This window comes from Nymphalis io, chromosome 2, assembly GCF_905147045.1.
Source record: "Nymphalis io chromosome 2, ilAglIoxx1.1, whole genome shotgun sequence".
NCBI classification, from domain to species: Eukaryota; Metazoa; Arthropoda; class Insecta; order Lepidoptera; family Nymphalidae; genus Nymphalis; species Nymphalis io.
This window is the reverse complement of record NC_065889.1, coordinates 8,449,677-8,473,709: the sequence shown is the minus strand read 5'-3', so window position 1 is coordinate 8,473,709 and position 24,033 is coordinate 8,449,677. Positions and strand designations below refer to the sequence as shown.

The window sequence follows — 24,033 nt, the reverse complement described above, 5'->3', positions numbered from 1 at the left end:
GAACAGTACAAAGACTATTGTCATAACAAAAACGAATGCATTGTACCAAAGTTTTTGAACTAATTAGTACGTTGACATATACTTATTAACGCTTGGGTTTTGACGTGTTAAATAATAATTATAATTTATTAATTTGAAACTACAGCCATAAATTACGTAAGTTAAATATGTAACTTTAATTTTAACAATACATAGAACTCATTATTTAACTTTTAAACAATAATCCTCATTCAGCTTAGTAGATCGCGAGTGAATTAATTTCAAGGGTACAATTGTTTTATTATACTCTGCGTTGCTGTGTACATTAGACACGTCACAGTATGTATACACGTGAACTAGTTATTAAGAAGAAACGTTTACAACGAAATATATAAATTGAAGACGATATATATAAGTTGGGATAGACGACAGTAAACATTTATGACAACTTACAATAGAATTACATAACGCGACCGCGGTAGTGCGCCTTGACATTGTACGATACACTGAACTGCAGTATGCACGTGTATTGTAAATCATAAAATATGCTTGTAGCAACTGATATATTCTTAAATGCGTTTGCGGTTTACTGCGTTTAAAAACGAGTTTTAGTACCTACCACGTCTTAACGTTACATCTAGCTTCGATCTGTAGATTACAACCTATGCGACCTGCAGTAGTCTACACATGATAAAATGATGATATGAACGTATCGTTGTAATTATGTGTGTTAAATTAATCGATATAAATCGGTATACTTCGTGAATGAATGAATATTCATTCTTATGTGTTCATATATTATTTATTTAAGTAGTCATCATTATAGATGATAATATTCATATTTCATTCTTCATTGTATATTTCACATTAATATGTAAATAGAAGTCAGAAAAAAAACTATCGAAATTTTGCTTTGCTTTGCAATTTTTTTTTTAAATATAGAACAAATCTGTAAACTTTTTTTAAGTTGCGAAATTCGTTTGTAAAAGAGCATGACACTTATCAATAGTCGTTTATAAACATAATGTATACATTTTATTCGGTTTATAACCGTGATCATACTTTTTATTTCAGCTCGTGACCACGACCGACAACGCTGTCGAAACTTCGAGCAAAATAACATAAATAAATAACAATAATAAAAATGGATGATCACTGCTAAAATCCGATAGTAATATATAAAATATAAATATTTACATTTTGTTTTATAATCAACTATTGTGTATCCATATAGATTTACGAAATCAGGAATAGGAATTGCCTCTCGTGATATAATGGCCTTTAACGACGTCGAACAGGTGTCTTACTGGTGAAAGTGATGTTACATACACGCTGTGCAACAAAATATGCTTTGTTATTCCTAAATACGTCACTCGTAACGATTATGACACATAAACGTTTGTTGCAAGTTAGACAAAAGATTGACCTGCATCTGCAATCTTGAATCACGCGCTTATGCGTCACGAAACAATTCCTTTATGTTGTATCCAATCAAGGCACCGGCAATAAACATTCTTGAGAAAAGAAAACTCTTTCGTTTATGTGTTAATTCGCTTTATTTACAGCGCGTCGCGTCGGATCTGCTTCATATATAACGTAATTTACTTAAGCACACATTTACTCGGTTATGATATGAAAGCGAGCATGATCTGTGTCACGGTCTAATTGAAGTCGGTGGCACGGTGGCTAGGCACGTTAAACAAGATGTGCGAGTCATTTTGTCTCAAAGGATTGTTACAGCTCTACACGCACATTTTAACGGTGTCTGTACCTCATTAACTTTTTTAATGCCAATTATGACAAGAATAAAAAAAAAATTAGCCACGCTTTGTAGAGCATTTTAGTTCGCTATAAATTTTATAAGATGATTTTTATAATTCAGCTATTACATCAATATCTGATACCGAGTCTATTGTTTTTATATTGATTTTTAAGTTTCATTGTATCATACCCTGTTTTACTCAATAGCAAAAATAGACACGCTCATTATAATCAATAATTAAATAACATAAATTACAAATGTTGTTTTAGGTAATTTAATATTTACAAAGTTAAAATAGCTACGTACCCTCTTTTTGCGTGGGTGAATGTCCTCATAATCCATAGCAATGCCCTCATCACTGAAAGACGAAGATACTGGCGGAGGGGAAGGGGTGCCGGACCTCCATGACGAGCCAGAGCTGCTGCTTGCTCCGGGAGACACTGATGACCTTCCACCCCACGCACCTGTTACAAGATTTTCTGAATGTATTTAATCATAACAATATTTGTTTTTAGTAACTACTTACTTTACTCAACATACGGCATTTTAGTAGACTTTTATAGGACGTTAAGCAATGCATAAAGAACAAATTAATTTATTGCAAGTGTTTCGTATAAGTTTAAAGTTAACTTTTACTCGAAAGTTTAGTGGCTTAATTTAACAGTTACAAGTGCGTAGCTACACAAATAAAATTATACGGCAATAAATTACGAAACGGAACTATAGCCGGCCACTTTCACTCGTAAGAACAGCTATTTTCTCGCGGCACATATACTGCGTGCCGCCATTTAGACCTGCGCTGAAGATGTATCATAAATTTTTATGTGAAACATAGTTTGGTTATTTAATAACATTGAGTTCTTATATTGTATCATATAAAACTGTAAAATTATATTTGTGTTCTAATTTTTATTTACGTTCTTTCACATATAATTATTATTTCATACGAATGCGGAATCAAAACTGTTCATATAATAAATATTAAAATGTGAAGCAATATTATTTAAACATATTGTTTTGTAATCTTTTACGGTATTTTCGTATACTTTTAATTTTAAGAGTAGAAAACTTAGATTTAAGAAAAACGAATGCCGTTTATGTTACAGCGACTAGATGTTAATCAACTTTACCTAAGAGAACAAATCGTTTTCGTGGGAAATGAAAGAAATTAATACTAGTAATTTAAATATTAAGAGAAGTTTGCGTTACTGAATATGTTACTTAAATATGCTTAAGTTAATTTACTAGATCGCATTTGGTTATAGCTCATGACATGAGAGTGGAGTTACACCGAATACCTGTCTAGACAATGTCTAGACATCTGTCTAGACGTTATCAACATTTTGTAGATTCTAGACTAACCCAAACTCTAAAATGGTTAAAATGTTATAATAAAGAAAATAAGCTGCATAGTTTTGCTTAATAAGTTACAAGATCCTTGCTCCTTTAATGGCATCTTCATTTCACGTTTTAGATATGAAAGTTAAAACCGAACACAATGCTACGTTCTAGCTTCGCAGGTGGGATTCATTATGTAATTCTTTACCATCGCTTAACGTAACTACGCAGTCGGCGTAGCGTGATCGCAATTATGTAATACTAAATTATTAAGTGATATAGGAGAATGTATATTACAAGAAATTTTAAATTAGGAAAAAAATAGTTAACGTCATTGAAAATAAAATAAAATAAAATAATTTTCAACTATACGTATATAATTATGTATTAAACTAGCCATAAATGACCTTTTATTTAGTTATAATGACTTTATTCTATTACTAATTACAAGAACAACATGTCTCCCAAATATTTAATTTAGGTGCTTATTATAAGGTTAAGTTTTTAGAGTTAGAAGGTTGAACTTACTGGGTCGAGGTGAGTTTGGTGAGCAGCTGAGTGACATCAGAACGAGGGCCGCATTGCATTCATTCATCTGGTCATCCCTTTCTCCATAGCCTAAATCGCAGGAACTACTAGGACCGCGTTTACGTGATCTGCAAAAGAAAATATATAGTGATATCTGCTTACACGATATTCTGTTCTGGAGGCTTGGTTTTAAATTTTCTCTGAACAATAAGCCAGATGTTAATATCAATATCACAATAACGTTTATTGTTTCGTATAAATTTCTTATAAAAAAATATCACAGTATGAAATGAAATCAAATATTTTAACTTGATTTACATCCAGATTCATTTTGTATTCTGTTACAAGTTCACTTAATATGCAATGGACATATCGTGAACTGATTTTTGGTCATCACTAAGCCCAATAGGAATTCGAAAAACGTGAAATAATTTAATTTAAATAAGTACATAAGAGAAATTTCAGAAGTCGAACATAATTGAAACAAAAACAATTATTTATAATTAAAAATAATTATTATAAGGTTTCTACTGTGTAATTTAAAATGGACGTAGTATGTAACTTCAACTACACCTCGAACGCGCAGATGAATGACAAAATCAGCATAAATATTCTAATAAACAATTTAAGAAAGAGAATTATAACAAAATATATACTCTTAAAAGATTTATTAGATTAAGATATCGAAATAAGAGAACAGGCAACTTTGGATTCGTTCAATAAACCTTTAAATCTTACGACCCTGTTTAATAGTCTAGATATTCGCTGTCTGGATGAGCAAATACTGAGATATTATAGATATATTATATTTCAATCTTGAAAAAATATTCGTCTTTGTCTTCGCTCTTTAATTCTTTTAAAAATCAGTACATTATAGCTTTAAACATTTTATTGTACATAATTCATATTTTTTATTTTACATAATTAATCATTGAAACATTTTTAATAATAATGTCATCCAGACCGATTTCGGCCACGGCGGCCAATCTCAAGAGAGATTAGCCAACTACGCAGGATATATTATAGTGCACAAGTGTGTGCGCAAACACAGGTGCACTCTCCATTCCCTAACTCTCATAATCCGATGGGACGGCAATCCAACACGACCGGAGAGTTCAGGCGCAGGACCAACGGCTTTACGTGCTTTCCGAGGCACGGGAGTGAACTCGCTTCCAACTTCCAGACTCCGGGCTGCTACTAAGAATTTTCTGATAGAAAAACCCAATAACTTTTTACTGGCCCGACCTGGGAATTGAACCCAGGACCTCCGGGTCAGCGGCCTTACATCATGCCACAAGACCAACGAGGCAGTCACAATATTTTTAATATAATGTTTGCATGGTTATTTTAATTTTCTATATCATTTAGTGGACGTTACGATATTTAAACTGGTAACAAATAAATTAATATAAGACTACCGTTACTTACGTTATATTCATTTAACAGTTAGATACTGTCGCATCATCAAATATATAACATAATATATACATACTCGTTTTAAGTTTAAAAATAACCTATAAAATTTATTTATTTCAGTTATCCCCATGAAGAATTGCAACATCAACAGCCGGGAATATTGAAATCTACTTTATATCTATGCAAATAAATAAAATTGAAGTGACTGCCTGTGATTTCAAAATAACTCTCCTTTTAAGTTAAAATAGCTATTTGGGAGTTGCCACCAAAACAATATTTATTTTTTTATTTTAGATTATCGCTGCTACCTATTACCTAATAATTTTAATATTTGAAACATTTAATTCAAATAGGTATTACATACATTGAAATAGCAGTTTTTTCATCACAAAGTAAAATCCACGCTGGCAAAGCCGCGAGTTTCGCTAGTTTATATAAAAAGGAGTTAAAATAATTAATATGTATATAATAATATAAACTATTAATTAAAAAGTTATAGGTATTTTGTGTACAATTCAATTATTCCTTAAAATTTATAATACACTTTACAAGTTTATGTAATATTGGTATGTTATTCAGGTACGTTTATTTATCATTTCAGAACAATACAGCAGATAACCTACACATTTACATTAAATTATTATGTTTGAATTTTATAAAGATGACTGATAAGACTTCCAATTTGTTCTTAATTAACCTTCACGATCGTTGATAATGTTTTATGTTTTATACGCGTACTTATTATTTTTATATTATTTATAATAGGTATTATGAATTACGATTACAACGACACGAATGTCACAATACATAGAAAGTGTATTAATGTCAAATTAATAATAAAATATATATATGTTAACATCATTAAGGAGTTAAATATTCGTTTGAATTACAGTAGGATATGTTATACGTAACAATTTTAAATAATAATTACTATTTCCCTTCGTAATAAAAGTTGTAACTATATTTGTAGAATAAATATTCAAAGAATTATTACGTATTAATTATTGTATGAATAGTATATGCGTCAAACAAAAGCAGTCACTCAGTAAATATCTGCAATGACGAACGAATCGTTTATCAACATTTACGTAGCTACCTTTCTGCGTTATTTAATATTTAAAATACGTCCACGTCTCTATAAATATTTTTAATATAATTCAATACTCAATTGTGAAAAATGTTACATAGTGTAAAATGATAAATTATTATTATTAGCAAAAGTTAAAGTAATATTTAATAAATAATATGTGAAGATATAGAGGTACAAAACAAAAATTACCGAAATTATCTTAACCAAAATAATATTGAAATAAAAAAGTCGTAATGGTGTTACGTTATTTTTACTTCGACCCTTAAAATTGAAGAGGGTTAAAGTTCTAAAGACCTCAGATAATTGACCTGAAGGCTGTTTACTCGTGTAGACGTCCTAGGAGCAAGCAACAGGCGGCGTATAAATTGCGTACATTGGACTCGTTTTTAGGATCGCTGACCTAAACTTATCTAACAACTTATTTGCCGTAATTAATGATGTCAAACTAGTTTCGTCGAACTAAAACGTATAAAACGTTTAAAACGACCGAAGATTTAGATTTATACTAATGTTTTTTAGTTTTTAATTTTACTTACTAATAACTAAAAGAATTGTCACATAATTCTGTTCTTTTCAATACTTTTTTGAAGTTGAAACTTTATTAAAAAATAATCTTTTATTATAAAAAATAATTCTAAAAAAAATCGAAAAATTTTACGACCTAAGGACGCACTCTAGATACGGGGCGTATTCTCGGTGTATTCACCCGCCGACCGTACGACTACGAACTTTGCAGGGTCGCTATCCTATTCAGAACAGATGATTGCAGGTCACCTTACAACACATCTATATCAGATTATAATCTACTTTTTTAATACATTTTTTTAAATTGAAAATACTAATAAATATGTCTGGTTATTTGTATTGTGATTACGTTTACAGGAAGTTCGTGATCTGCAAAGCGAACAATTGATTTGTAGCTGTTATTATTGGGTGATAAATTTAGACGTTTGCCTGTGAAGCGTCAATGCTTTAGGTTTTGCGCACTCTGCTTATTTGGTCGCAATAATTGGATCTCGCAGGCCGGCCGGCGCACACCCGAGTAAAAATAGCAGAGACACGTAATTTCCTCTAATACGCTGACGTAACGTAAAACGTATCGCATCTCGCTCATCGAGTTGCTTTTCAAGGCGGTTCAATGGAATTTCATTCTTATTTTTATTTTGACCTAATCATTGCAATCCATAAATAAGCTCTACGTAGAAACGACGACGCGATATGCTCGATGCAATAAACGTTTAATGTAAATCACGGAAGTTTGGCTGTTGTTTGACATTAAAAACCAGCGCATACAAATTCATTGACTAGTTTTTCGTATTTTAGTCAACAACAAAAGTTTTTAACTGTGTTACATGTAAATTATCTTATAGTTTATCTAAATTTTGCTGTCACTAATCAACAATCGCCGGTTGGCAGCCACAGTCGACCTGCATCTGTGCACACTCACCTCGCTGCGGGCTCGTATAGTAGATATATAGATTATAGTAGATACGTAACATTGACGACGACCTTGCCGCCTGTTGCCGCGCCACCAACTCGCTACTGATACTAACTATTTACAATAGTTAATATTTACAATATGTATGTTTTTCTTTATTCAAATACGCTTTAACGCACACGCTACTAAGACGTGTTGAGGTATTCAATTCAAATTATTTCCTGTTTCATTAGCTTGAGCGATTCAATTATCTTAGCCATTTTAGTAAGATCAATTTAATCACGTTCGAGTTAAAATTAATATTCCGAAATGTATTTGTTGGTTTTCAATTTTTTTTTAAATAATAATCTTTATTTGGAAACAAAATTGGAAATAAAAAAGTTGTTGTTGTAAAAACATAATAAAATAAGACACTATAACAGACAAGGGGAATTTTAACTGGTTACATTTTGTGGGCGTGACAAGAATTAATTAATTAACATACCTACTACCTTTGTTATGTAATAATAGTTATTTGTATCGAGCCATTATAGCTACTATAATAATATCATAAGCGATTTAAGTTTCAATACTATTAAAACTAATTGAAAGATGTACGATATGCTGTGACGATTTTCAAAGTTCTTTAGGCAACAAAAAAATCGCTTGTTTGGACGTTGACATGCAAGTGGCGGTTGATGTAGGTCGTGAAGTAATTTTTTGCGGGTATAAAAAAGTGTGATTGAGCTAGCGCAAAACGCTCTGTCGGTAGCGGCAAACCCCACTCCGGAGCTGAGATGAGGTCATCGTTGTGCTTGCTCTGGCCAATCACTTTAGATATTGGGCAGGTTTGGTTAACAAAGCACGTTTTAATTTTGCTTATTACAATGCTGGTTTCACTTTTGTTATAGATACAAAGAATAATTGAATTTAAAGAAAAAACTACAATTATATATAGGTATAGGTTTTTCGCAGAAAGTGAAGCTACCGACGATACTTTATTTATTGCAATGATTAACTTTTATTTTATTAAATCAGAATTTAAAAAAAAGCACAAAAGAAACAAGAGTTTAAATGGCTTTTTTTGAGCAAATAGTAAGTTTATTCACTTGTAAGTTATTTACAAAACTAAAATTTATGTTATTGAAATTAGTAAGAAGTCTTACGATACTGCTTTTCTTTTTATAAAATCAATGATCCCATCCAATAAATCGAATGTTCTGATACGAATTAAATGTTCGAAAATTCCGTCCTTAAATCATCGAATTTCGAAGAATAATTACAAGTCGAACTGTTTTTGTTCCCGCAAGCGGTGGAATAACCTGCAGGTAGGTCGATGGAAAGTCAGCGGCTATTTCAATTATTTCGAATGACTAATCTTCATAAATCCTGCCTCTGACTTAGGCTATTTATTCTGACCTTCATAATAAATAATCTATAAAAACATAATAGATATTATTATTGTACGAGTTGATGCAGTGTAACTTTTACAAAGACTCACTTTGTATAATGATGAATGTAAAATTTTTGTATCACTTTCTCTAGGAAAGCGCATGCCCGCACCTGCCAAATGAGATAACGGACCTCAAGTCTAACGAAAGCAAACGTGCCCAGCGAGAAAGTGCTTCTAGTTCTGACTGCCGCCCCTCCATTGCCTTCCTGTTCATGAGATGTTGCGCAAAAGTATGCAAAACTGCCCTAGCGCTATTTGTTTCTTAATGTGTTATCGTTATTTTTGTTACATTTATTACTACATATATTTTACATAATAGTATATCAGAAACAACTAGTAGTAAGCTCAATTACTATGGTATAGAAATGTTAGTTAATTGAATAGCTCTATGACAATGGCTCGGATGTCATGTTACACATTATTAATAGACTGTCGCGTACCTAGTTTGTCACTAGTGTTACACGTCCGTGACACTCAAATATCTCATTAACATACAACACTGCGTCAATAAAGGGATTACCATTTTTGACATTGAAAGTTCATTAAAGGTGTTCCATGAAGACTGACCGTATTACATAAATGGTTGCGAAATTCAGACGTGCATATTGTATTAAACTAAACGATGATATTTAAATACTTTTTCATTTGTTCAATCTGTTTTACTAAACATTGACTTAGGGCGTGATAAGTAGCAACCCGATACTTACGACATCAAAATGCGGGTTGTGCTGTTGTCCCACTGGCCGACTAAATACGTTAGTACTTACTACCTGCTCGAGGACGTGAGACATAGAAAGGCTGAATTCTTAATATTCTGTATAATTATATATAGTATTTTCTCCAAAAGAGGTCTGAAATATATCCTGATTTAAACTGAGCGGTCTAGTTTTCGTATCTAAGATATGAATATCGGTAATTTTGATAATATGTGAATGGACACGAATGCATGTGGCACGTCTCTAGTGTGTCGGTTTGTTCCATTTTCAAACTAGGTCACTGTGTCATGGCGGCCCCGCCAAGTATCAAGCGAACTCGACGCCATCTTCGAATTTTGTTGATTCATTTTAATTTGAATTCAGTCATTTCTAATTGTAGAGTAGAAGGATGTACGTGATTAGAATGTCAGTATTTTAAAACGTTGAATAAGTAGTTATTACATTAAAGGAAAACGAAATTTTTAAGCTTTCACTTTGCCATGGCCCAGTCCCGTGATCGCAAATTTGTTCCAATCACGAATGGAATTTCTATCCCGCGTAGTTTCGATAAAATCAAAGATAAATTGCTTTGAGTTTACTGTTGATCAAGCGATACCAACAAACAAACAATAACGTTCTTCTCAATTCAAATAATATATAGATTCAAATAATTATGCGCTCAATCTAGATGATTTGATTCAACTGCTTATTCTTTTTACGTCTTGGCTTCGCTTTTTGGCTACTGTTGTGAAATGCGGACCAAGTAGAGGTCTCACCTCTCACTAGCGTCATGATGAAAAGTGAAACTGCGGTGCCGGTGAGCGTCACGTTGCTGCGGCATTTAATGCTGTTTGTTCCGGTTCCACAGCACTACATTATGAATTGCATTATTTAATATTTCACAATTTGCCAACACTTCTAAGATATCTTTCTAATTTAGGTGTAAAGAATCAACTACACTGAAATATAGATTTTTCTTGTATAGATTTTTTTTCAATGTTAAAGTTCAGTATAAGCAAGCCAAAATAAGTATTTAATGGATCTCAATGTTGCATTGTCTGTCCCTGTCGGCGGCTCGCTGGAGGTGTGGGGCGCGGGAGGCAGAATGTAGGCAAGTGTGACAAGGACACGCCCGTACTCCGCGCTAACACTTCCATCCAGTTTCTAATGTGCTTGCTAAGGATTTCGCAACTTCGCCCGCGCGGCTCCACTTCACCGATGCACGATTGTAAACGATTACACCTACCAACTAAACTACCACAATACGGGTACATACTGCTTGGTGTAAACTAATGTAACTAGTGGCGAGGTCACCTTTTAGCACAATAACTTAATAATCAATTATTGTTTATATTTTAGCTTTGTATTCTTGCAGTTTTCAAGTCACCCTCATTATAACTGCGTAAACAGGAAGTACGATTTATAACAATTAAAAGAATTTGCAAATTTGATAAAAGAGCTCCGCAAGGTGAGCTTATTTGCAATAGATGCGGCCTTCCTTGTAGATGACGAGGCGAACTGCTAATTCAAGGTAAATAATACAAATATAAAAATTTTAAGTATGTAAGAGATAACTTATTTACTATTTTAGTTAAAATTTGAAATATAATTAATTGATCGAAGTAAATAAATTACGCCGTTGATATGTATTGAAAAATATTTCGTTAAAAGTATTACAGATCATATAATGTAATTGACTATCATAGCTTCTTTGTACAATATAAATTGAAATATTCCTTAAATAAATGCTTATATTGGAATACAATTATGCGATACAAGGCATGGGAGTGGCATAACGTATTGCTCATCGGGAAGTTATTAGAAGTAAAACATTTATTTTGTAGTTATAGTTTCCGTTATTATAAAATATTTTTTGTAAATTTCATATTGGCGGTGCTATTATTGAAAACAGAAGCCTAGTATTGTAGGTTGTTTCCATGTTGATAAGCTTGTGAATAATAATAATTTAAATATGTTAACAGTTATGGGAAAAAAGTGGTATTTTCTTTTAAATTGTTATAATGGAAAAGAGATGATTGATGCTGACAAAGATTTTAATTTATATTTAAAGTGAATTAATGATGTAAAGTTACCCTTGCATGTGATGAGCAGGCACTTCTATGATGGCAGAGGCTCGGCGTCTGTCGCCGGCCATGTCTGCAAGTCTTGCAAAATCTGTGTCCACGTCAGCAAGCCTCGCTGACTTTCGAGACTCTAGTAGTCTTATCTCTTCCAATCTTTTCCTTAGTTCTATGGGTACCTAAAACAAAAAAGAATTAATTAATATAAAAAACAATATACATACAAAGACAAAAGGATTTACTGAGTAATATTGAACATCCGTGTTGAAAATAAATAGAAAAAAGATTTAGAAGAAACTAAAAACAAACTTGCTATTTTTATCTGGTGTAATAGATATGGTCTTTAAGAATGTTATAATTATACTTTTGTAGGCGTCATACATGCATGCATATTATGTAAGGTATAGGAACAAAAAGCGTGTATACGAGATCAATATGGTCGACCTTCGTACGATCCGTATGTGGATGACGTCATGACCTAGAATAGTTTAAAGTGAATTGAGATGCATTCCAAGTCATTAACACTGCTATTTAGCTATACCAGAAGCCTCAAATATTTTTGGAGCCTATTATTGAAGTAATTTAGTTAATGATTAAATATACTTTCGTTTGTACTAATAATCTAATTAATATCGCAACTTAGTTATTAGAAGTATGACGTCGTTTGATTATACGTTTAGAACGCAATCTCGGTTAATATGTGTAATAAACATTCTAGTAGCAGTTGACATTGGCTGCATTTTCGTCTGAGCTTCCTTCAACGCGTGTTCGCATGATTAATACAATGTACTGCGCGTGCTCTTGCCAACTACTTTATGATCGCGTTTCTCTTATACGTCAGTGCAACGAATTATTGTATTTGGTGGTTATTATTTAATACCTACGATCTTATTTATTATTTTCTAAATTAATTTGCTTCATATCTTATGAAGTTATTATTTATATTTCTCGGAATTGTAATATATTTACAATTATTTAAAATTATTTTTTAAAAAAGGTTTTGACACTATGTAAGTAATATTTGATGAATTTTTCTGTGACATTGTAGAGTAATGAGGCTAAATGGAATATTTCTAAGCGAGATCAAATTGAACTAATGATAAAAATCTTTAACCTCAAAACCAGAGTCTTAATTGTTCTAATACCTATCTAGTTGTTTCTGTAAAAATATTTTTTTGATTAAATTTCAGATTTGGCAAACTGGCTGGTATTTAAGTTTTTATTATATTAAATTGCAAATAAGCTTGAGATGTTATTACTGTAGATAATGATTTGCTTCTCGCGGTGAATGTGAGCACTAAAAACGCTGATCACATCATGGACTTTCACTTTTTGGTGATTTGGTGCTTGCGAACGTGGCTGAGAACCGTAGTCCGTATCCCGCTCATAGCGGAACAATGAAAGTTGTTTTAATGAGTATGAATTATGTATGTACGGCAGTTTTCAAGCATTCGCACACTTATAATTTACGCATGTTAGTGCTATTTTAAAACAAATTTTAATTTAATAAGGAGCAGTTATATTTGTAGTTAATCTAATTTTACTGTTCCATTAAGTTATGATTGATTCAAAACATTATGAAAGCTTCTATTGTCTTTTATTAAGTATTTAAAATTCAAGCTAAAATTAATGCATTATTATAAAGTTTTGGTTCTACAGTAGCTAAGTATATGAAATCAATAATTGAAACTATATATAAATAAGTGGAGCAGTTCTGCTTCAAACATTTATCAGCAGTAAGCATGCGTCCGCGCAGCTGCAGTTCCGCTCATCGTGATCGCCTCCCTCTCCCTCCATCCCTCCTCTTCCCCACCAAAGGCAATCTCGACGCGTTATGTAAAAAAGTGACAACTGTTGCACAATTGCTCGATCCGATGGCGAAACTTGGCCGCCTATAAATGCCAGTGAAAGTCACCGAGTGACTTTGACATGATAACTGATAATACTGCGTCATTATTATAGTAATAGATCTCATATTTGCTTGATAACCATAACAGGAATTGCACATCCATTAAAAAATAATATTTAAATTCTTTAAATAAAAATGTTATACTATCAAAATATACAAGGCTTAAAAAATATATTGTTACCTACTTTTACTTTTGAATTAATTAAATACATTAACAAATTACGTGAATAAATTAAAGTATAATATTTGAGAGCCATACTGTTAGTTATTAATATTTAACATTAATACCATCTACACTTAATTGATTTTAGTTACTTGATAGCTGTAGTACATACGATAGGTATGATTTTATTTATCGGTATATGCTTGTTTCGTCTCCATATATTTACGTGTATTAGTAATTAAAGTTGCAAATACAGTATGCTGGACACTCTTGGAATCTGGATTGCGAAAGTTCAACCGGCTGGCTCTGTTGCATGTCGATGTTGCTTTGCCAAATAGATTATGCATTCTTTTGACTAAGCGTTTTTACCTCAATTGCTTTTTCAATTTGGGTATTATTCAAATAATGATAAAAAATAAACTTGTTTTGACGAATTATTTGCATATTCTTATTTGAGTGAGACAGTTAAGGCGTTAATCATTCAGTTTCTGTTATATTTAATTAATTTGAGCGTGAAAACTAAAATGAAAATTGATACATGTAATAGCATTGTATTTAAAGCGAAAGTTATCACTGCAGTGCAAGCAAGTGGCATTGACTGCAGGATAGCGCGAGTCATTGGCTGAACGAGTGTGACGCGTGCGTTGTGCTGTCGTGCCTACCGACGCGACTTCGTCGTTTTACGTATGCGATGATTATTTATTGCGATAAATTAGTATATTTAACTTTGTAACTCATCGTTTCTCATATTCTTTGTAACTGCCTGCATATAATACTTTTTAATTTAACGTTCATGTAATTTTATATAGTCACTTTTTGTACTAATGTTTGTTATAGTTATTATAATTACTTTTATTAACTAACCTAGACATTATATTCCAAGAATCATAAGTACCAACTATACTTGCACTTGAATTTCTCTAAAAAAACTACAAAAATATTGTCTATTCTTTATAAAGAAGAAAGGCAATTTAGACGACGCACTATTCAAGTGTACAAAAGTGAAAATGTGCATTACACCGGAATAAATGAATGTACTCAATCCATTTAATTCCATCTGTTGACACTAAAAGCTAGTTCTGTGGCAGGACGATATATAAGAGTTTATTACTTTGACGTTAAGAAAACAATGGACTGTCATAGCTGAGACGACCGATAACATTGGAATGTCGTAGCCGGTTTCAGCATAAGTAGCTTGCACGATAAAAATGAAGATAACCATTGTCTGTATGTCAAATGTAAACTGTAATCGACAAGAAAAGTAGCTTGTTCTAAATGTATACACATAAACGAATAAAAGAGTGCAATATGCTAATTCCACGTAAAGTTTCTGTTTTTACATCGATAAGAATAGATGGGCGGCGTTGATTTTGTAAATATTCAGGGAGCCTGCACTTCAAGTCACGTTGACACGCATGCATAAGCAATTCGATGGTAGTAGGCGATCGTGCACGACTAAATAGGTCAATAGCTTTACCTTTGATATACGAAATGCGACCTTAGTAATTAATATTACAACAGTAATAATTGCATAAATTGTGAGCTTTGCTTAAACTAAGTAAATTGATCATTAGGTAATGAATAGTTCAGAAAATCCTTACATAGGTACTATAAATGTTTGAAGCAGGAAAGTAAAATCATGTTCTTTTTACAACCATAATATGTGTTGTTGCAGTAAGCTAAAAGGGCTCACGAAGTATGAATAAGTTAACATTTTGAAATGGTGGAGGCGTGTCACTTTCGTATTACTTCATAAATCATAAGCAATCTCGTTGTAGAGTAATTTATCTAGTTATTATACCTTAGCAGTGTATCGGCGTGTTATATGTCGACATATACTTACATACATATTTTGGGTTAGTAACAAAAACTTTGAGAAGCATTAGCATTTCATTTTGTTAGAAGTATGCCTTGATTTCAAATAAGCATTAATAATGCTATTATTACACTGAATTTTTATAATTTAATTAGCTTTTAAATAATAAGCAAATAGATTCAGGTATTGAAATCGGATGTGTACTGTTAGGTCGAGCAATCGATTGGCACGGAGCGGGTGGCCTTGTATGTTTAGCGAATACAACCGTTGGTTGCAAGGCGGATACAGCGAAGGCACGCAAGCACCACCCTGCCGGACTGCAAGCAACAACCTTGTGCCAAAAATCCGTGACCCACTTTACATGTCCAAATGCAAGCACCGATTTTATTACCATTATTCTTGAAACATACATTTGGTTCTTTATTGGTGTAACTGTGTATAAAACCCTGCCGCGAACTCATTCTGTTTATGAGGCAAGGTTTCATTGGGATTATCCATTATAAGCATAAAATTATTACTCAATATTGAAGGCAAAATTTATTTTATATTTGTTTTTTAAGTTATCGTTATATTAGTGTCCTAGGTCGTTCCTATTAATTGACCGGGGCAGGACGAAGTTAGGTGACCTAGTTGGCACGGAACGAGCTACATAGGTCACGATCCTATCCGCACCCAGCTAACCTTCTCTACAAAAGTAGAGCTTCTCTATAAAAGAGAGTTAAAGTAGAGCATCTTAACATTTTGTACCCAATGGAGAATTGACATAATGGTTTTATCTTTTTTCTTAACAATTAAAAAATAAGTATTTGAAAAACTGTATTTTAAAAAATCTAAGAATTGTTTTGTAATAAAACTAAGAAAACAATGGCACTTTATTGATGAAATAGGTCTACTATAAATTCATTTGACCATTTAGGTCAACGGTTGTCGTTGTCAGGAAATCATTATTGCGTAGCGTTGACAATGATGATGCAAGACTGGCACGCTTTATTTATTACGAGGCCTAGGTTATTGGTCTAAACAATTGAAGGTTTCAATTGATAGACATGACGTCATATCGTAAGTCACTGTAATTTCAGAATCGACGTCACCGCACGTCGGAGAGAGCGCGTAGGCGCGGCGCCGCTGTGACGTCACAGGTGCGATTCACTGTTCTCTCCGTGGGCGGACGCTTGTATTAGGCACGTATCCTAGACAAAGTGTACGTAAATAAAATCGCATAAGGCCAAAGTAACATTACGTAATGGAATGAGAAATCTGTGCAAGGACACGCAAGTTGTTTCGACAGCACCCAACGTGATGCCATAATCGCATCATTTACGTGCGACGCTTAGAAAAGTGAGCGTTTTACCTTGAGATGCCCGAGAGTACGGTTGCCTCTCTATTCTTAGACTTCAAAATAAGTTATATATGTGTTTGAGTGTTTGGGTATCGAACACGCAGGCGTCATGACCCAGCCTGACCCAAAAACGGACCGGGCCCAATACTCCCCACTAGTTGATAACGGATACCGGGAACCTGTTCGACTAAAAACATTATATACGCAGTGCGAATAGTACCGTTATCTCAACGACTTGCAAGTTGTAACATCACCGTCGACGTCAAATAGCCCATAAATGACGACAAATCTTTACGAAGTCAATCTAATAAAGATCTTGGACAAATGTAAATATTTTATTACTCTACTAATAAAACAATTGCATATTCAAAAGGATTTTTTACATTTGAGCACATTATATATTAAACCTGTATCAAAGTTTTGTTACAAAAAAGGAAAACACAAGTGGAGGTCGAATTTCGAATGCGGGTTGTGCGTCGTTGGTTCAATATCAACGTTTCTGGGTCAGTGGGTCAGTGTGTCGGAGAGGATCGCGCATAGCGCGCCTCATGCCGACAGTAATTATTACTTGATCTTCACTTACATAAAAAGGCTTGCATGAAGTTCACTGCTGATACTGATCACAAGTCTCACGTCACCTTGCGTCAGCGTCAAGTCAAAGCTTTTACATCTTTAGTATATTGACGAAGTGAATCATGCTTAACCTTTGCCTTCGAAATCTAACTCTATCAACACAATGTTTTCTTGTTTCAAGGTTATATTTATTAGACTACTATTTATTTGTTCGCATATTTTTTCCAAACGAGAGTAACGTTAGATGGCAGCCGCCTACATCGTAACTGTAAATTTTCTTTACTAAATTAGATAATCATGTTATGTGGCTTAAGCTCCGTTAAGTACTTTTCATGTTTCTTGTTTTATGCAGCAGGTACAAACAACAAAACTGTAGATATATGTAGGTAAAGCAATTGTTGTAAAATATTGGGAATTCTGTATAATTTATCTAACTATTCAGATAACAGTAGCAGAGCACGAATCATGAAACTATTTCAAGGCGAACACAATGAGGTCACCCACAAAGGGTCGGCCTTGCCTTCGCCACAGTGGTGGGATGACAACTTCATCATAGACGAAAATATAAAAGTAATCAAACTATTTTTCGCATTATAATGTTTTAAGAAGTAGGTAAATAAATCATTTAACGGACTTAAAGGTGCATCATATTACAGATTGTGGGTTTAAAATTACGCGCAATGTACGTACTACGTACGAACAATGTATTGTAGCGGACAAAAACAACATAGAAATGACGCCTTTAGATTAGCAACGGTTGTCTGACATCATTAAGTGGTCAATCATCTCGCTGTTTCGGCACTAAATGTAGGTCGAATACATTAGTCGAGCTATTTTATAGTGAGCGTTAGGATTGTATTTCTGTTTCTTAGCAACATTTACTGTCTCAACTTTTTAACTAAAATGGTTAATACAAATTTCACACTGCATGTTATTAAAACAAATAAATATCATAAGATTGTTGTGCCAAAAAAACTTTTTGTGTAGGTATGAATTAATTGTTGTCAAGCTCATAAAACCGTGTTTTTTTACGTATGGAGTAGTCGAATATTAATTATATTATTTTATTAAAGTATATAGTTATTATTACTTTAATAGTTTCCGATTCAATGACTATTTAAAGTATTTCCTTATATAATTAATGTATTCACGAACTAGTACGTAATATATAACAATTACTAATAATTTAAAATTGAAACTAATTTAGATTAAATAAATCCTGCAGTAGTGCAAAACTAAAGATGAGATATATTGCTGTTTCCTTATATTGTGTAAAAACAATTCACATTTCATTCCGAGTGAATAACGACGACATAAACATCAAAGGGATTAATGTAGCGGTTCTTTTAGCGCAGTTTGTTATAATTATTGCAATATTATATGTTAACTTAGCAAGCAGTTACTTTAAAACTCTCAACAAGCATTTCGTGAACTTCATATTAACTTGGCGTATCCGGCTCGTGTCCTAAATTTTTGTCCATAGTAAATTATCGTTCTCATGACAGATTCTTGATGACTTGTACCAGCAAATCGACTAACAATATTATCTTATCAACCTTGATTTATTTAGAAACAGTGTCACTAGGCGCATTTTGCTACGTAGCAAACACGAAGTTACGAAATACATAGGAGAACGTGTTCAAGCTACTTCTTTCGTTCTAACGATACGTATTAGATAATTTAATAGTGGATTTCGGGTATGTGTGCATATCGATGTTTTATTTGATTAAAATTATTTATGTTTATGAACGATCTTTTACATTGACTGATCGAATTTGTATCTTACGTATCGATGTTTGTGTGTGTAATAAACATGGTGCGCATGCGCTGGTACTCGTCGTTTTCTCTTCCCATGGTTTCTTTATGATGGTCGATCTCAGCTCGCCAGTTCCTTTCACGCATTTGCTTCGACAAAAAAGTCACGTACGACTGGAAATTATCGAAGGAGAAACTTGTAAATTGCATCGGAACATTCATACATAGGTATATATGCTTTAATGGATTATTACAGTTTATACTCCGCGGTTAAATTTTAATATTTACATATTAATTTGAATTATTTAATGTAACGATAAGTTTAAAACGCGGCGATTTTTTTTCTTATTTTGTATATATATTATTGTTATATACAGATGTCGTAACGAAACTTCGAATAAAATTGCCAATATATTTGAGCTAAGTTTTACAAGTGAAATGGATATTATACACGCAAATTTTTCACGCAACACTAACTACTATAAACGTGTATTTATTACTTTAAAAAAAATGTGATGGAAAAATCATGCGTTTTAATGCATTACTGTTCGTTTCTGAAATCCTTTCGCTCGTAACGAAATCATACAATATACATTGAAATACGGTTCTGCTCTCTTAGCCTTTGCGGAATTTCTTGTGGTGAAAGCGAGATTTATATTTCACCGTTGAGGACATATTGTATTTGAATTAAAATCAAACCTGTTTCTTCTATTATTGTTATATTTATATATCTAAGCGGTTTATATATTTAAGTAGGATTTCTAAAAAAACAATTAAAAGTTATGTATCAGTATAAGTTTTATGAATAGCAAAGCCATAACAGTAATTTAGTTATGACCTTTCGCATATATTACATATGCAAAATTGTAGAGCTACTCTACGATCAAGGAGATAATTTAAAAGTACCGCAAATATGAATGTATGTACGTTATTAAGTGTAAAAGTGAATGAAGTCTGAAACAGTACAGGTGTGAGTGGCACTTTCACACTCAATGCGGCTTGCAGTACGCCAGTAGCCGTGTCCGATCGACGCTCCTTTACGACATCGGTAATCGAAAGGCAACGCAAAAGCATGAAAATTATCGTACAAAAATATCGAAATTATTATTGCTGAGGTATTTAAAAGTGAAATCTAAGACGAATTGTTTTGTCATCGAATCGAAAGGCAATTTTAATACACGTGTGAGTTCTTTTAGGTTGTGGTCATTAGTGATAGCGGTAGCGTTCCACTTAGCTCGAAACAAGTCAACGATGAGGTTAGCCGGTGCTGAGCCGACATCGCCACCGACTAACGGTTCGGGCGGCGCCGCGCGCACGTGAAAATAATTCTTGACGCGATTTTGTAACGAATACCGTTATGTGGTTCCGGGCCTGCCGGTGACCTTATTTCTCGGCCGCGCACTCTTTATTTTTATATCTTATTGCTTGCTACATAATGATCGTCCGCGCTGCGTTTGTAAGAAGTTTAAAAATATATGAATCGACAAGGTGAATTATTTAAGATACTCGTTGAGATTATTACATTCATTTTCGTGATTGTTTCCTCTATAAATTAGATATGAAACGATATTATACAATTAAAATAAACATTTATTAGATTCATGCATTATAATTTTTAATCAATAAATAATACTATGAATGTAGTAGATAGTGTGAGTCAGATTTTTTTATATTGGATTCCGCTTAACGAGTAGTGGATTTGCCAAGTGAAAAAGTGTAAATAACGTGTGACGATCGCAAGCGTCGGTCGCTTACCGGGAAATACCGCGTCATTCTGATAATGATTACCCTCCACATACATAAGTACAAAATGACGGTCAATGTAATTTCCAAGTGTTTAATGAGAAAAGATGACTATGGATGAAAATTTAAGTTGTTTTATTCAATTAAAATAACGTAATTACACTGGAATCATGTCTCAACTCTTACGTATGTTTATCAGACATTAGTTGAACGCTGAACCATAACTGCGCAATAGAGTTGTTTTTATCGACTGTTTGTAATTTAAGTCAGATAGCAAATTATTTACAAATATAATCAAAGTAGTTTATTATTGTAAGCACGTAGAAGTACTTTTTTTATTCATTCTTACCTATTTTCAATGCGAATAACTTAATAAGGCCATTATTATTGTTTAATTTCATTATTGTTAATGGATTGATCCTAACTAATACATTATACATAAGTACATAATGATTTAGCCTCGTTATCGAAAATGTTATTCAGTGAGTGAGCGAGAGATCGTGGCAGCGCGTCACGCTGATATCGTGTGCGACGTCACCGTATTTACGCGCAAGGCCGGCACACGCGCCGCGTCGTCGTTCCTTCCTCATTGCACCAGCAGTCAATTCGAAACAATTTCCATATATATGTCAAAAACAAGCAACAATGAACTTAAGTAAAACATAAAATCCATATCACGTCTGTCATCCTGTTAAACAATCAATAACATAATTTGAGCGTAAGTCTTGGTGATAACAATTAAATAAAGAGAGACAAAAACCTGTCCAACGAGTTGATCGATCACATCACAAGTTCGGTGTAACTAGTGGTTTTTGCCCACATTAAAATGCCACGGCGTGTAAATTGTATAATTATCTGGTCTTGATTTATTTAAGGAATAAAAATAATATTGTGGTCAATGTAATTAGCTCACGCGATAAGATTGTGGTATTGTGTTTGGTGCGTGAGGAGTTACGTGGCTGGTAGCCGGCCGGCTGGTTTTACAAAGCTAATACCAATGTAAAACATAATCGTCGAAACGTGGGGTAATAGCGACACGTTTTCACTTAAAATGCGGTTATCAAAGATATCGTTTTAAATCACGTGGGAGAAATTGAAATTCCAATTTCAGCGCGTAGTGTTAACGGTACGCATTCGGCCGAATTTAGCGCACGTGCGTGCTTCTTTACTCATGTCCACTGATTAGTGTTAAAATGTGAAGTGTGTAACATCCTTGAGTTTAAAAACTCTGCACGACCACTCCTCACTTTATCTACGGTAGCTAATCATCTTGGTGATTAGGATCAATTGTGGCGAGATAAAACACGTATTTACATTTTTATGTACTGATTAAAAGTTGTATTTAATAAATGATGAATGTATTCGCATCAGAGACAAGATAAAATGAAATATTTTAGTAATTAGGGATTACCATTTAGAATATATATAGGCATAACTAAATCATAAACTGGTGCGCCGCACGGTTTATGTCCACATGTAGATAAATGTCTAACAGCGATTGTGACGCACGAGTTAAATTATGCTTTTTAGTCGTAAACAAGTATTGTATGATGTACAGTTGTGTCTAAATAAATATTATTTATTTCAAACTTTTGTAGCTGTTTAAATTATTTTACGACTACTAATTGCATGAATCAGTGATTGTGTGATCGGTAAGTTACTTTTTTATTGGAATTCTAGTTCAAAAGTATAAGACGAGTTTTATTGCGTTGGCAAGATTAAATTAGCTATCGTCCGCGCAATAACTGGTCACTGGCGACTAGAATAATCTCGCCGGCCGGCGATAAGTGGCATCGGTGCGTTACATGCGATAGCTGGTGATGCGTAGTTAGTGCAGGCGTGCAGCGGAGTCGTGCGGGCGGGTATGGACGGCCTGGGCTGGGTGCACGGTGCACGTCACTTGCCCCACGTGCAGCCGGGGTCAATAGCTCGCTGCACGCGTCCACTCACTCCTCGTCCCTCCATCGTCTCACAAAACCTTTGTCTACATCAATGTTGTCGCAATGTCAACACCTCTGATGCCAATGACTGAATGTTTCATGACATTCATGCAATTTATAGGTATTACTTTTCAATGCACGTCACATCAACGTCACTAATTCCCTAAAATGACAACTCTACGATGCGTTGATGTCTTTTGTTACAGTTGTATGTACAAGATGAGACTAGAGAGTTCGGTTTAATTGAATTGCAAGTTCTTAATTATTTTTTAAAGTTGAAATTATGTTACTTAAATATGAATTATAATGAAAATCTTACTTCAGCGGCTGGTACGTGAATTTGAACTCGAAGCTCGTCGGTGTCGTGATCGTGCTCTAACACGTCGGCTCGGACCTCGCGGCCGTTGTATGTGAGGAATACACGCTGACCAGGTTTCAAACGAACTCCAGCCAATCCACGAAATCCGGGTCCTATGAGCTCCGCATCGCGGTACTCGCGAATCATTTTGCCCCCATCAAACCGCACCGTATAACGGGTGTTTGGAGTCAAGTTGATACAATTATTATTTTCCGGAAATGCTGCTGGCGTTTTCACAGCCTGGATCATGCCCGAGTAATAAAGTCCATCATCACTTAGAGCCGCGACGCGGGTCCCTATGATAGAGCGCTTCGCTAAGCGTTTGCCGGTTGACATGATGCCTAGAGTTCACTTGGCCTCTTTTAAAAAATATACAATAGAGGTATTTATTAGTATTCCGTAGTTCACACTTCTTTCAATCACAAGTTCACTCAAAATTTTCAAATCGCTCGACGCACACGTTTCGCGGGGTAGCCGTCACAAAATTTTGGGAAACCACGAGAATTTCGGTTCGACACCGTGCGTCCAATTAGATTCGGCTCCTCAATAAGCCGAGGCTGATCGCGGTTCTCGCGCGGAAACATAATACGAAGGCAAGGTCCTCGAAGATCGGGACAAAGGAAAACCCTTTCGCGGCAGTAAACTTTGCGCGCAAGCTCGCTGCGGACGACCTCAATA

The 24,033-nt window shown here is 33.9% G+C and overlaps 1 protein-coding gene across 1 annotated transcript in view; it reads right to left on the bottom strand.

Moving 5' to 3' along the window:
- The window catches only part of LOC126778761 (zinc finger protein 704), a 46,089-nt gene extending 22,056 nt beyond the window's left edge, over positions 1-24,033 (bottom strand). The window contains exons 1-4 of the mRNA XM_050502382.1: positions 23,317-24,033; positions 11,772-11,938; positions 3,608-3,735; positions 2,048-2,205 (exon numbers count right to left, since the gene is read on the bottom strand). Of these exons, the coding sequence (XP_050358339.1) occupies positions 2,048-2,205; positions 3,608-3,735; positions 11,772-11,938; positions 23,317-23,691 (828 nt within the window). The 5' untranslated portion in view covers positions 23,692-24,033. The remainder of the gene's footprint in view (positions 1-2,047; positions 2,206-3,607; positions 3,736-11,771; positions 11,939-23,316) is intronic.